The 14,469-nt window shown below is 67.8% G+C and overlaps 4 protein-coding genes across 4 annotated transcripts; 2 read left to right on the top strand and 2 right to left on the bottom strand.

Annotated features, from left to right (window-relative positions):
- Positions 1–2,400: 2,400 nt before the first annotated feature.
- On the bottom strand, positions 2,401–3,535 carry EMIHUDRAFT_356304 (hypothetical protein; the record flags this gene model as incomplete). Its single annotated transcript, XM_005768411.1, has 1 exon — positions 2,401–3,535. A coding segment is annotated over exon 1 (1,016 nt), but the record flags the coding sequence as incomplete, so codon positions are not given.
- A 182-nt stretch (positions 3,536–3,717) lies between these two features.
- On the top strand, positions 3,718–4,733 carry EMIHUDRAFT_451635 (hypothetical protein; the record flags this gene model as incomplete). Its single annotated transcript, XM_005768410.1, has 4 exons — positions 3,718–3,849; positions 4,015–4,238; positions 4,310–4,360; positions 4,453–4,733. 4 exons carry the CDS (start codon positions 3,718–3,720, stop codon positions 4,580–4,582), a joined length of 537 nt encoding a protein of 178 aa, XP_005768467.1. The 3' UTR covers positions 4,583–4,733.
- A 4,997-nt stretch (positions 4,734–9,730) lies between these two features.
- Positions 9,731–10,468, top strand: EMIHUDRAFT_436686 (hypothetical protein). The gene is made up of 2 exons (XM_005768409.1): positions 9,731–10,035; positions 10,106–10,468. The coding sequence occupies exons 1-2, from the start codon at positions 9,802–9,804 to the stop codon at positions 10,262–10,264; spliced, it is 393 nt and encodes a 130-aa protein (XP_005768466.1). The 5' UTR covers positions 9,731–9,801; the 3' UTR covers positions 10,265–10,468.
- Positions 10,469–10,685: 217 nt separating this feature from the next.
- EMIHUDRAFT_464408 (hypothetical protein) lies at positions 10,686–13,933 on the bottom strand (the record flags this gene model as incomplete). Its single annotated transcript, XM_005768408.1, has 1 exon — positions 10,686–13,933. The coding sequence occupies exon 1, from the start codon at positions 13,923–13,925 to the stop codon at positions 10,686–10,688; it is 3,240 nt and encodes a 1,079-aa protein (XP_005768465.1). The 5' UTR covers positions 13,926–13,933.
- Between the last annotated feature and the right edge of the window lie 536 nt (positions 13,934–14,469).

The following is a 14,469-nucleotide window of genomic DNA, read 5'->3' as shown; positions in this document are numbered from 1 at the left end:
GACCTCCTTAGCTTCGGGCTGAGCCACCCACAGGTGGGGGGGGGGGCACCCCCCCTTCCTTAACCCGGGCGTTTTTTCGGGGTGGGGGAAAACGCACCCCTGGCCCGGGGGTTTTTTGGGGGGGAAGCCCCCCCCCCCCCCCCCCCCCCTCGATCTCGCGGCGAGAGCACGAGCGCGCCGTCCTCCGGCGACGCGCCGCCACGCTCTTCCTTAGGTCGTCCTCCGAGATATCGGTGCCGGACCGGCGGGGCGGGGGCGGGGCGGCGTCGGAGCAAGTGTCTCGGCCGTCGGTCGACGGAGCGGCGACCCGCGAGCACGCTTCGTCGGCGCCCGACGAGGGTGGTGCCGCTGTCGCTCTGCCGCGTGCGCAGGCGTGCGCAGGCGTGCCGAGGTCTCGCGACGGCACTCAGCCCGAGCCCCTCCGGGCGCTCGATCGTATGCTCGTGGAGGCGTCGCGCGGCCGCAGTCTTCGCAGCGGCGGCCGCCGCTGCGGTGGATGCGGGCCAGAAAGAAGGCCGCGCGCGCGGCCAGGGGCCAGGGCTGGCTCTGGCTCGGGCGAGGGCGATCCCGGTTGTCCCTCCGCGGGCGCCTCTGGTCATGCCCGCTTGCTCGACGGCTGGGTTGTGCGTGCGCGCGACTCTCGAGTCGTCGGCGAGTAGTGTGCGCGGGCGGTGGGTGCCGTGGAGATTAGGGGAGACGTCGCTTTGAGCTGCGGGTAGCGGGACCGGGAGATGTTGGGAGATACAGACACGGCGGTACGGTGTCTGGAGTAACATCTCAGAGGTTGAGCAGCGCAGGGGGTGTGCACCTGCCCCCCCATCTCCGGTCCAACGAGTAGAAACATGTTTCCAAAAAGCAGCTACGCCCCGACACGACGACGAGACTCACTCCCCTGGTCGCACACGCTCCCCGACACTCGCAGCAAGCAGCAAGGATCGGGCGGGAGAGGAATTAGCTCAGAGAGACACGCACTCACACACTCACACACACACACACACACACACACACACACACACACACACACACACACACACACAGAGAGAGAGAGAGAGAGAGAGAGAGCGAGCGAGCGAGCGAGAGAGCGAGCGAGTGAGAGAGAGAGCGAGAGTACAGTACAGTGATCAACAGAGACCCCCACCCACACGCCGCGCAGTGTGGGAAGCGACGACGAGACTCACTCCTCGCACTCGCAGCACGGATCCAACGGGAGGAACGAGGGGCCGCCCAGGCAGCCCCCGGGGCACGCGCAGCCGTTACGGTGCGCGTCCTGCCCGCCGCCCGGCATCGGCGCATCCTCCGCCGCCGCCGGGGCCGGCGGCTCGCCCGGGATTGGCGCGTCCGTCATCGGCGCGCCCGGCATCGGCGCGCCCGGTGGCGCGCCCGGCATCGGCGCATCGTCCGCCGCGGACCGCGGCGGCCCATGCGCCCCACAGTAGGGCACGGCCACGCCGGGCGTCGCCCGCAGGAACGCGGCAAAGGAGTCGTGGTCGAACGTGCCCTCCATGATGGCGAGCCGCGTCGCCGCGTGGGGCGGGCGGTTGATGGCGTCGACGACGACGACGCCCCACGCGTGCTTGACGGCGTCAGCCTGCTCGAGCCCGCGCAGCCACTCCGCCGCGTCCTTCGCGGTGCACTCGTTGTACGACGACGTGCGGGCGGCGAGCATGCGCCGCATCGCCAAGTAGTCGCAATCGCTGCAGCCGGCGCGCTGCACCACGGGCGGCAGCGTGTAGCGCGTCACGGCCGGGAGGTGCTGCGCCGGGAAGCAGAGGGCGTCGCTGCACGCCGGGCAAAGGGCCAGGTGGCGGAGCGCGAGCCCCGCGCGAGTGCGCCGCGAGTGCGCGAGAGCCGCCGCTAGGCGGCGGTAGCTCTCATAGAGAGCGCCTGCGGGCTGCTGCTCGCGCAGCGCCACCTCGAACGCGAACTTTGCGTCCGCGACGAGCTGCGGCGCGTGTGGCGCCTCGCCGTGCGCCTCTGCGTCCGCCTCGCGCAGCGTCAGCGCGACGCCGCGCCGCGCGCCGAGCAGCCGCGCGCGCGTCAGCCAATGCGACGGCCAGCACTGCGGCAGCAGCAGCTCCTGCCCATCGGTGCCGCGCCAGGGCTGCTGCTTGAGCTTTGGGTCGGCGCGCCATTGCGGCGGCTTGGGGAGGCACTGCCGGTACCACAGTAGCAAACGCGCGTCGAGCTGTTGCGTGGACAGCGAGTCCGGGTCGCACGAGAAGGCGTTCGGGTCAGCGTACGGGCCCTCCATCGCAGCGAGCTCGTAGTGCATTTCAGCGCCCATGCTCGGCGGCCTGTGATCGCCGCCGTACGTCTGCAGGAGCCGCCGCACCTCGCGGACGATGGTCCTGTTGAAGGCGATGGTGATGTTGTCCTTCTCGACCGCCTCCGTCGCCTCCCCCTCGCCCAGCGGCTTGTCCGCCGTTTGGTACGCGTCCTTCGTCTCGACGGTGCCTCCGTCGGCCGCGTCGAGAACGCCCAGCAAGGCATCAGTGGCGATGGATAGCGTGCGCGCTGACGCCTCGCGAGCCGCCTCCCCCTCCCCCTCCTCCTCGCCGTCCTCCAGCTGCTCGAACAGCCGTGCAGCAGTCTTCTCTGCCTGGGCTCGCCGCGCCGCCTTCAGCTCCTCCTCCGCCGCCGCGCCCTCCGAGGCCTCCGCCGCCGCCGCGGCGGCGGCGGCGGGCGACGGCGTCGCGGTGGCGGCGGCGGCAGCCGCAGCCTTGCTCTCCGCCCGCTTCGCCGCCTCCCGCAGCCTCTTGTGGCGCGTGGCGCGCGCGGTTTTGGCTTGCCCGGGTCGCTTGGGGTCAAACTCGATGGTCTCGATGCGCCAGCCGTCACGCGCGTATGCCTCGCCGAGCGCGCGCACGACCCTTGCCCACAGCTTGCACTCCGCCTCGACGTCGCCCTGGAAGTGTGGCACCCTGTGCCACGGCCGCTCCGGGTTGTCCTTCTCGAGCTCCCGGTCGTAATCCTCGTGGCGCGCGGCAAGGACGGCGCGCCAGCGCTGCTCCGTCTGCGCAGGCCGGGGCCGCTCGACCATGAGCGCGTCCATCTCGACGTCCGCGTTCTCCTTCTCGCCGCCGCCGCCGGCGAGCGGCTTGCGCCGGCGCCGGCGGCCGGACGCCGCCGCCGGCGCAGGTGCGGGCGGAGTCGCGCGCCCCGTCTCGTTGTCGGGCGACTCCTCGCCGCCGGCGGCGTCGGGTGCGGCGACGTCGGCCTGCGAGTCGCGAGGGCGGCCTGCACCGGCGGCGGTCCGCAACGTCTCGCGGCGCGCCGCCAGCCACGCCGTGAACTCATGGGCGATGTCGCTGTCGTCGGGCGGCTGGTACAAGCTCGGCTGGATGTGGTCCATGAAGGCCTCCATCTCGGCCGCGGTCACGTCGTCGGGCGCGTCGACGGGCTGCAAGGCCGTGGACCGCACGGCGGGGCGGCTGCGCCAGGACTGGCGCGTCGCTGACGACGAGCCGAAGCAAAAAGGGCTGCACGACGGCAAGCCCGGCTGCATTCTCGCGCCGGGACGGCGATCCTGGTCGAGCACGAGACGCCGCCTGCTTTTGCGGTCGTTTCTTTTCTTGATTCCGTTTGTTGCAAACGGAATCAGTTGCAAAACCCTGAATAAAAAAACAAAACACGAAAATCCCCTTTGCAGCCAAGCCTACCGGGCACCTAATTCTTAGACATCTGGCGCGCAGTCCAATTGAAAAAAATTGTTGGGCTATGATCAACATGCTAGCGCGAACCACGCGAGCCCATTGCTCCGGCGTGAGCCGTCGCGTCCGTGTGCCTCGCGAGTCGGTGGTGGTAACCTACTCGCGTTCTAGCGGTCCCGGCGGGCAGAATGTCAACAAGGTGTGCCACCAACGGCTACCGCACGCCGCGTTGCACCACCGTCCCTGATATGCGGCTTGGCAGCTAACCACGCCTTGTTGCCGGCTGCTTGGAATCAACACACGCTGTCGCGACTCTGCGACGCTGTGGCCACAGCGCCGAGAATGTCCGGGCACCCCGCCGCAGGTGTCCACGAAGGCGAGCCTGCGTCTCGACGTCTCCGAGCGGTCCGCGTGGTGGCTGCCGCCCGCGGTGCGCGAGCGTCTGCTGGAGCGGCAGCGAGGCGGCTGCCACCAGACGCGGTGGCTGCTGCGCCAGAGCCTCCTGACTCGTCCCCGCGACTCGTTTCTCCAGGCGCCGTCACCAAGAGCGGCGAATTGCTGCTCTCGTGCGACGAGACGCGATCGCAGGCGCGGCGCTTGCTGCACGCGAAGCATCGTTCCCGCCGCGACCTGTTGTTCGTCACCCGCGGCCACCGCAGGCGCGCAACCTGGCGCTCGGCCTCGAGCGGCTGCAGGCGGCGGTGGACGAGGCGGGCGCCGCACGCGCCGGAAGTCCACCATCTCTCCTCGCCCGTTCACGACGCACCCGAGAGCCGACAGCCCCCGACGACACGGCCGTCAGGCGAGCGTCGAGCCGCGGGAGTATGTCGACCGGCGCTCGTTGCCGGAGACGGAGGGGAGGCGGCACGAGCGGGTCCGGGAGAAGCGGCAGCACGGCCGAAAGAAGGAGAGCCGCGCGAGCAGGAGGGTGACGTTCGAGTAGGGAAAGAGAGTGATGCTTTTTGGTTGTCCGTCCATACATGGACATCTCTGCGCAACATCGGAAGATCCTTGGACTGTAGATCGTAGATGCCTTTTAGAGATCTCTTAAGTGGCAAATCTCCTGCCAAGAGCACCAGTAGAGATTGAAGAACTGGTGGGGAGGCAAATCTTCTCCGTACGTATACCGATGCTCGAGTCTCGAGAGGAGTCTGAGATCTCGAGTTGGTGCGTGCAGTCGCTTGAGATCTTGCGACAGAGGTGGAGATTCTGACTTCCCGCCAAAGGCGCCTAGAGATCGTGTGGGCCGACTGGAGATTGCACAAAATGGCGCGAAAAGAGGGTGGAGATCCTTTTGCATTGTGAATCAATGAACGCCATAGCGCGTCTCCTTGAAGGTCGTTGAGCCCCCCCTCCTCCCCCGGGCCCCCGCATCGAGATTGGAGATTGGAGATGGAGATCGGAGATCTGTGACTGGATCCGGCCTAACATGTAGGCATGTAGCGACGCTGGAGATTGGAGAGGACTTGGAGAGATGGAGATCGGAGCCCCCCAGCCCCTAGGTGGTGGTGACTCATCGATTGTTTTGTTTTAGATAAAGGTTCTGCGCGCGGACGGCCCGGGGAGCCTGCGGCGCCATTTTAATCTGCGCTCCTCTTTATGGCCTGCGGCGCCTGGCTTGAGCTTGAGCACTTGAGCACTGGATAGGGTCGATTCCGCATGGTACGGGACCCCTCGATCGTCTCGCCCTCCCTCACTGGTGTGTTCATTGGGGGGGGTCATAACAAACACGGTGCAGGATCTAGGTGCACGCTGCCGAGGCAGTGTCGTCCCCCCTCTCCCCGTCGGCGATGGAGGCTTGAGCTTGGAAGTGTAAACGAGTCCGCCAGGGCGGTCTGCAAACACGGAGCGCGCTGCGCGGCGCGCGCGGTCTACGCAGCACTGTGGGCGGTGTCGTGGTACGCGCTTCCAACTCGGCAAATAAGTTCGCCGTAGACCGCGCGCGCAGCGCGCTCCGTTTGCAGACCGCCCTGGCGGACTCGTTTACACTTCCAAGCTCAAGCCAGGCGCCGCAGGCCATAAAGGCTCCCCGGGCCGTCCGCGCACAGACCACAGGAAAAAACAAAAATCTATAAAACATCTATCAACGCCGCTGGGGTTGGGTGGGCTCCGATCTCCCCATCTCCAATACTCTCTAATCCACAGCGTCGTCATCTTAGGCCGGGGATCCAGTCAGATCTCCGATCTCCATCTTCAATCTCCAATCTCCCAACGTCGTCATCTTAGGCCGGATTCAGTCAGATCTCCGATCTCCATCTCCAATCTCCAATCTCCAATCTCGATTCCGGGGGCCGGGGGAGGAGGGGGGCTCAAACCTTCAAGGAGATGCGCTATGGATTCATTCACACTGACCATCTCCTATCTCCCATCTCCATTCTCCAATCTTCCATTTGGCCACTGTCGCCGCCGGCAGCAATCTACGACCTCCATTTTCGATCTTCGATCTCACATCTGGGGCGGATTGGCTGGGCGCTAGGATCTACAATCTGCATTCTCCATCTCCTATCTCCACACTTTGGCCCGTGTTGCTGCTCAGCGATCTACAATCCACAATCTCAATCTTCGATCTTTAGTCTTGAATGGGGAACCGGACAGGAGGGATCTACTGGCGAGACTTGGGCGTGTCCGTGTGAGAGATCCGCTAGGATCTCCAGTCTTAATCGACTATCTCTACCCCATGTACGATCTCCTGTTCTTGCGCAGAGATTTCCATTACTCTGTCCGTCGTGGAGATCGAGTGTGTGGCATCAGTAACCAGCCGCTCCGGGGGGGGGGGGGGGGGGCGCGGCTTGCACGCTAGACGACGAGCCGTAGTACGGCCCGTACCAAAAAGAGTGTGTGTACCATATCCAAAACCCCCGAAAGTACCCCAAGCGCCTCTCCGACGTCCCCGAGAGCGCGTGCGCAGACGGACTACTATCTAGACAGAGGCTCAAGTGACAAGTCACACACGGGTGCCATCTGCCTACACGACAGAGCATTACGGAAACGGGGCCCCGCCCCCGGCGGGGCCGGCGGCGGCGCCTCGCGCAGTCGCTCACAGTACCGACACTTCCCGATTAAGCTAGATTAAGCTTAAATTTTAAGGCAGACTTTTGGAGATATCTCGATCGAGAAGTACACACAGATAAGACCCTAAGACCCTACCACAGATTACTCCAGACAGCAAGACAGGCCGACGTCTGCACGCGGCCGGCCGGGCGAGAGGCTTGACGCGATCCGACCCTGCGACCCTGACGCTGCTGCTCTAGCTATCAGAGATGACCTGCGAGAAAAAATAAACTTGGAGCACTTGGAGTGCAGTCAGTAACCTCACATCCAGGGCCGGGGAGCTGAGAAGCGCACCCAGCGGGCCGGACTATTTCATGTTTCTTTTTTCTCGCCCACCCTTGCCGGTTGTGGAGGACACGATCCCGGCGTAAACACGACTAACTGACGGATCCGCTCCTGACCAGTCGCACGCGCCGCGCTGCGGCGCGTGCGACGGTCTCTTTGTTTGAAGTAAAAAGTCGAATCAGAGCGCCGTCGGCGTTGTCCCCTCCATTTTCCTCCCCCGGACCGCCCAACCGGGACCGCTCCGGGACGCACGCCGGCGAAGCACCATCAAGCTGCTGTACGGCCCCGGCATCGCCTCCCCTGGCTTAGCTAGACTGAGTGAGAGATATACCTCCACGGGGCTGTTGGCGCAGGGGGGGGTGTCAATCACGCTCCCGGGACGCCGGAGAGATCGGGTTGGTCTCCCCCGCCTTCAGCCCTGACCCGACGGGGACGCCACCACCCTCGCCCAGGGATCTACAATGCTCTCTTAAGGTCCGACCTGTGGGCTCTGCCTGCGCTCGGCACCGGGCACCGCCTCGGTATACAAAATGCGCCTGCGGGCGGACCCTTCACAGATCACAGATCACAATATATACACTGACACTTTACCACTCAGAGCTCGTCCCGGTCCGCCACGGCCATCCTCGGCCTCCGAAGGGCCCCCGGCCGCGGCGCGGTGCGGCGGCGTCACAAATCTCTCTCAAATCCGACGGCAGTGGGGTGTGGGCAGAGCACCGGGACGCGGTCGGGCGATCTGAGGTCCAACTAGGCGTATGGATTGCCCACCAGGGCTATCACCTGGACCCATCAACAGGCGCCTGCGCGCTGCGGCGCCGTGCTCAGGAGGTGTTGTTCACACCTGCCCAACCATTCATGCAGCACAGTAGGACCATGCCGGGACACCACACCCCTAACCCACCCCAAGGTTGGAAGCAGGTCGGCGCGGCAGGTGTATTCTTTTTTTGCTTGGGCGGCCCTGATGCTGAAATTCTGGAAAAACCTGACCGGCCCCTGCGGTGCCCCTACCTACCTACCTACCTACCTACCTTACTTATGGGAAACTAAAAAAGAAATCATGGGAGGGGTGAAGGTGGGGTACTATACCAACTAGAGTGATGGTTGGTGGTACTCTCCTGCAACCACAGTCCTTCTTGTGACATGGCAGGCCACTCTCAAGCCCTACAAGCATCAGATCACCCATTTGGGGAGGGTTGACATCGTGATTTCCGCGGGAAAATTTCTTTTTATGCTGTGAAAATTCCAGCGTGGAAGAGGGAAAAACCCGACGGGAGGGCCCAGACCTACCCTACAACCCCGGCATCAGGGCCGCCCAAGCAAAAAAAGAATACACCTGGGCGCGGCCGACATTTGCCATTGCCGCATGCACGAAGCCTCACCAGCGCGCTGGCAAACTTGCCTCGAGTTTGTGGCCGCCGTGTGGGTGGCGTTGTGCAGCGTTGTGCGTACTCTCTCTCGCGTTGTGTGGGAGCGGTTTCTCGAGACCCGCGCCCAGAAGGCCATGCGGCTGGCGAGGACGGCCGCCTGCAAGGAGGCGCAAAAGCTGCCAAAGCCGGCTCCGAAAGCAACACTCGCGCAGCGGCGGGCCACGGATCGTGCGCAGGCCGAGGCGATGGCCGCGCAGAAGCGGGAGGCGCAAGAGAGGGAGGCGCAAGAGGCGGCCGCGAGGGACGCGCAAGCGGAGGCGAGCCGCGAGCAGCGGGAGGCGGCCAGGCGGCAGGCTGCAGAGCAGCAGAGACAGCGGCAGGCTGCGGCACAGGCGGCGGAGCGAGAGAGACTGGCAGCACTCGAGCGGCGGCAGTTGGCCGCGGACGCCGTCGGCAGGAAGCTGCTGGCCGATGTTGTGGCGGCGGAGGCGCGCAGGATCTTCTTCTCGCCGGAGGTTGCGGAAGAAATGGAGCGCCGCCACGCCGCCGCCCTCGCCGCCGCGGCGGAGGCGGCGGAGCGGCGAGCGCGCGAGGCGGCGCGCGCCCAGGAGAGGCGCGAGGCGGCGCAGGTGGAGCTGAGGCGGGCGGTCAAGCTCGCGGTCGACGAGGAGTGGATAGCGTACTGCCTGAGCGAGGCGGAGGTGGCCGGCTGCGAGGAGAGCAAAGCGCTCCGCCAGGCCCGCCGCCGCGTCGAGGCGCGCAGGCAGGACGCGCAGGCGGCAGCGGCGGCACGGCGGCGGCGCGAGGCGGCGTGGGGCTCGCCGCTGCACGGAGGAGCAGCCCGCGGCAGCGGCGGCGGCGACAGCGGCGGCGGCGACAGCGGCGGCGGCGACTGGAGCGAGAGCGAGGAGGCGGGAGAGGAGGGAGAGGGGAGGGGCCTCGGTCCCTGCAGCGAGGCGGCGGCGGCGGCAGCGGCGGCGGCGAGGCGCGAGGCGGAGAAGGTGGCCGAGGTGCAACGGAGAGAGAGGGAGGAGCGACTCGAGCGGGAGGCGCGCGCTGCGGCCGCCAGCGCCGCCAAGAAGCTCGCGAGTGAGGAGAGGGAGCGGGAGAGGCTGAGGAAGGATACGGCGCGGAGGGCGGATGAGGCGAGGCTAGAGCAGGCGAGGCGCGCGGCGGAGGAGGACGCGGCGCTCGACGAAGTGAGGAGGGCGAGGGAGCGGGAGGAGCGGGAGGAGCGGGAGGAGCGGGAGGAGCAAGCGCGTTGGGCGGTAGAGGAGGAGGTGAGGGGGGCGCGGCGGGCGGCGGAGGGGGAGGCGCGGCGGCGTGCGGAGGCGGCGGCGGAGGCGGAGGCGGCGGCGGAGGCGGAGGCGGCGGAGGCGGCGGAGTGCGTCATCCCGTTGGCGGGTTGGGGCGCGGCGAGGGGTGCGGCGCGCACCTTCGAGGAAGAGATGTTGGAGAAGCAGATGCGGGAGTGCGACGCGGCGGCGGAGGCGGCGCGTCAAGCGGCGAGGCAGGCGGCGGAGGCGGCGGCCGAGGCAGCGGCGGCCGAGGCGGTAGCGGCCGAGGCGGCGGCCGAGGCGGCGGCGGCGGAGGCGGCGGCCGAGGTGGCGGCGGCTGAGGCGGCGATGGCCGAGCTCAGGCGGGAGCGCGCCGCGTTGGACAGCGCCACGCTGCCGCAAAAGGTGTGTGGCTGGCCATTGGCCACTGTGGAGAGGGGGAGACGCTCCCCCGAGCCGGAGCCGTTGTGAGTAGGTGGACGCCATCTGCATTGCGCTCGAGATCCCGCGCGAGGGCGCTACCAGCACCATTGGTGGTGCTGTGGCAAAGGCAAACGCGATGGCGGGACTGGAGGACGTGGGCGGGCTGCTTCGCCAAGTGGAGAGGCTCCTTGACACACTAATCGGCGCGTGACCGCCTCTCGAAAAATGCTCGCGGGGGGGGGGGGGGGCGAGAAGATCGGTATTTTCTACGTGTGATGTGTGTGTGTGGATGAGGAGAGGATGAGGATGGCCCCTGAGTTCGCCGCACATGCGTGATACTGTAGCGGCTTGTGTTGCACGTATGTGTGCACAGCGTGTGCGTGACCGTGAGTTTTTTTTGACACACACAAGCTTGACCTTGTTTGACTTTTTGAGAGAAGACGAGCTTCTCGTACGAGCCGGCGCCTGGGCGTGGGCCTCTGAGCTCTCTCTACACTCTGGACTACATGACAGAGTACGCAGCTCTGCTCTTGCCTTTCTTTCAAGGACAACCAAGATCGCGACTTAAACACTTCGCCTCGCGAGCCTACTTCGAGATAGAGTTGCTTCGATGACCCACACAGACTCCATCGTCATCGGCGATCGGCGGCGTCGCCATCCGCGCCCCAACCACCTCCTCCCCCTCCACCGCCGCCGCCCCCTGCACCGCCGCGCCTCCGCAACGACCTCTCCGCGTGCCGCTGAATGGCCTCGAGGTGAAGGCGCGCCGCCTCCTCATCCCCGGCGGTGACGGCGGCGAGCGCGTCGATGGTCTTGCAGATGCTCTCGAGGAGCGCTCCGTTCGCGTCCGAGACTGGCGGGGCGGCCGGCGAGGCGTCGCGGGTGACATGCTCCGGCATGCCGCTGGCCGGGGCGGCTGCGTGGGCCGGAATACCCGTCCCGCCGACGGGCTGGGGTGCATGGCCGCCTCCGCTGACGTATCCAGCCGGCGGCAGAGCACTCTCGCCGACGCTCGCCGCGGGCGGCGCGGCACCTGGCGCAACGCCGTGCGGCCGCTTGAAGTCCGCCGTAGGGAGGTCGTAGAAGTTGTTCTGCAAGCCGGGCGAGCGGCTGCGCCGCTCGGCGTCGATCGGCGGCGGCGCGCTGGCCGGTACCGCCGCGCCGCCCTGCGCCTGGAAGGCCTCGCCCTCCCTCCCGGCCCCGTAGGAAGGCGTTGCGTTGTCTCTCGTCGCTGCGGACGGCGGAGCGGCGGGCGCCGCACCCGGTGCCACCCCGTAGGGCCGCTTGAAGTCCGCCGTCGACTTGTCGTAGAAGTTGTTTTGCAGGCCGGGAGAGCGGCTGCGCCGCTCGGCGTCAATCGGCGGCGGCGCGTAGGCGGGTCCGTCCGGAGCCCCAGCGCCGCCCTGCGCCTGGAAGGCCTCGTACTCGCCCTCGCGGCCGGGCATCGGAGTCTCGGTGCCGTAGGCGGGCGTTGCGTTGTCTCTCGTCGAGCCGACAGCCGCGACAGACGGCGGAGCGGCGGGCGGCGCGGCACCTGGCGCAACGCCGTGCGGCCGCTTGAAGTCCGCCGTAGGGAGGTCGTAGAAGTTGTTCTGCAAGCCGGGCGAGCGGCTGCGCCGCTCGGCGTCGATCGGCGGCGGCATGTGCGAACGCCCCGCTGCAGCCCCAGCGCCGCCCTGCGCCTGGAAGGCCTCGTACTCGCCCTCGCGGCCGGGCATCGGAGTCTCGGCGCCGTAGGAGAGCGGCGCGTTGTCTCTCGTCGAGCCGGCGCCGGCGTCGCCGGCATCCGCGGGCGGCGCTTCCGGGGCCGCGGGCGACATCCCGTAGGGCCGCTTGAAGTCCGCCGTCGACACCTCGTAGAAGTTGTTCTGCAGCCCGGGAGAGCGGCTGCGCCGCTCGGCGTCGATCGGCGGCGGCGCGTAGGCGGGTCCGCCCGGGGCCTGGCCGCTCGCCGCCTGCGCCGCCTTGAAGGCCTCGTACTCCTTCTCTCGTCCCGGCATCGGGGTCTCCTCGCTTGGCTGCGAGAGGGAGTATCCCAGGCTTGGCTGGACCGGTGGGTTGCCTTGAGGAGCAGGAGGAGGAGCAGGAAACGGGGGCGGGGGCGACGGCAGAGCGGCGGCGGGCTGCAACGGCTGGCGGGAGATGGGGCGGGGCGCGGGGCGCGACATGGCCGCCGCCGCCCCATTCTTCATCCGATTCCTCCGATGCTGGGCAAGCGCGTGGTCGCTTGCGGCCTTAGCTGCGGCGGCGGCGTTGGCAGCGGCGGCGGCGGCGGCGGCGGCGTTGCCAGGCGTCTGGGCCTCGGCGCCGTAGGCGGGCGGCGCGTCGTCCCTCGTTGAGTCGACGCCGCCGACGCCAGCAGCCACGACGGGCGGCGGCGCATCGGGCGGCGCGCCACGCACCCCGTACGGCCGCTTGAAGTCCGCCGTCGACTTGTCGTAAAAGTTGTTTTGCAAGCCGGGCGAGCGGCTGCGCCGCTCGGCGTCGATCGGCGGCGGCGCGTAGGCGGGCTCCTCCGCCATCGGCATGGCCGCCTGCGCCGCCTTGAAGGCCTCGTACTCCTCCTCGCGGCCCGGCAGGGGCACCTCCTCTCCCGGCGCGGGCATCCAATCGTGCTTCTTCCGGTCGCGCGCGGCCATCAGCGCGCGGATCGCGTCTCGGTCCCCCGCCTTCATCGCGGCCTGCAGGTCGCCGTTGTACGGCAGCTGCGAGTTGCGAAAGACGGCCCTCCTCGCGCCCTGCGCCTTGCGCTGCTCGTGGCCAGCGCCCGGCTGCGGCCCCGACGCCGCGCCGGCCGCCTCCTGCTCCCCCATGCGGCCGCGCAGCACCTCGATCGGAGACTGAACCTCCTCCTGCCGCCCCTGCCCCTGCCCCTGCTGCCCCTGCCCCTGCCCCTGCCCCTGCTGCCCCTCGTGAGAGGCCGGGGCCTGCCCCGGGAAAGCAGTCTCCTGCTGCGACGACAAGCCCTGCCCGCCTGGCCAGCCACCTCCCGCGACCCCTGCCTCCGAGGGCCGCGGCGGTAGGTCCACCGCCGTCGGAGGCGGCGCCATCACTGGCGGGGGCAGAGGAGGCGCGACGGGAAACGGCGGCGTCGGCGGCGGCGGCGGCGGTGGCGGTGGCGGCGGTGGCGGCGGCGGCGGCGGTGGCGGCGGGTCCTGCCGCGCCAGCCAAGACGCCTTGGCCGCCGACTCACGGATGGTCGACATCAGCGAGTCGAGGCCGCCGGCCAGCGGCGGCGGGGCGGGCGCGGGCGGCGGAACCGGTGGCTGGGGGAGCGCGGCTGGCGGACCTCGACTGGAGAGCCAGGCCGCCTTTGCGTCTGCCTCGGAAGGGACAGGCAGGTCTGGCACCGACGGCGGGGGCGCCATCACCAAAGGCGCGGGCGGGCCAGGAAAGGCGGGCAGCGGCGCCATGACCGCGGCGGGCGGGGGCGGGGCGGACTGCGGCGGCGGGACCGCAGGCACTGCGGCCGGGGTCGGAAAGGACAGCGGAGGCGGCGATAGCGGTGGCGGCTGTCCGAGCGCCGTCGGCTGCGGCTCCTGCCTGGCCAGCCACGCCGTCCTCGCTTCTGCAGCCTCGATTGCAGACTTGAGCATCTCGAGACCGCCGTGGGCTGGTGGTGCGGGTGGAGCAGGCGCGGGCGGAGGCGGCACGGCCGCGTTCCCGGCCAGCGGCTGGCGCCGGCCGGCTAGCCACGCAGCCTTGGCCTCGGCCTCTGACGACGGTTGCTGCGGCGGCTCGCCGTGTGAGCCGTGAGGCGGGGCGCCGCACAGGGGCGCACGTGACCGAGACACGGCGCTGACCGGCAGCAGCGCGGGCCGCGAGAGCAACGCGCTGGAGAGGCAGAGGAAAGAGAGCGAGACGAGGTCCATCAAGCGGGCTGATCGAGGTCAGAAGTGGGAGAGAATTGCTGGCTCGCACAACACTGGGCACGGGACTGGCGCGCACTGGCACTAACACAGGTGTGGGAGAGAAAAACTCGGGCAGCAGAAACACCTCGCTAGTCCACCCATACCGCGTTGGTGTCCAGTCCGAGCCTGGCTGTTCTTCACCTTCCTACATACATACATTTTTTTATTTTTTTGAACGGAGGAGAGAATCGCGTCGGTAGCTGGAAGGGACTCGGGCTCGGGGAGCGGTAAAAACTCTTGGGGTCGCGGGCTCTTGGGGTAAAACTCAGTCAGGTAGCCGCCGCGGACGGTGTACGCTGCTGTTTTTGTCGCGGGCGGTGCGCTAAACCTCCTTCCAGTCCGACGAGAGTGCAAACAAAACATGTCACATGTGTGAGTGTTAGAGTTGTTTGGTATTGAAAATCTCTCTCGCTCGAGAGTGGGACGACCGCGAGGTGGCATGAAGGTTGCTGCAAGATTGATTGATTGATGGGAAGGCGAAACACAGTCCGTGCAAGAATCGGTG

This window comes from Emiliania huxleyi (assembly GCF_000372725.1).
Source record: "Emiliania huxleyi CCMP1516 unplaced genomic scaffold EMIHUscaffold_46, whole genome shotgun sequence".
In the NCBI taxonomy this organism is placed as follows: domain Eukaryota; phylum Haptophyta; order Isochrysidales; family Noelaerhabdaceae; genus Emiliania; species Emiliania huxleyi.
The sequence above is the reverse complement of the archived record's forward strand: the minus strand, read 5'-3'. Positions and strand labels throughout refer to the sequence as shown.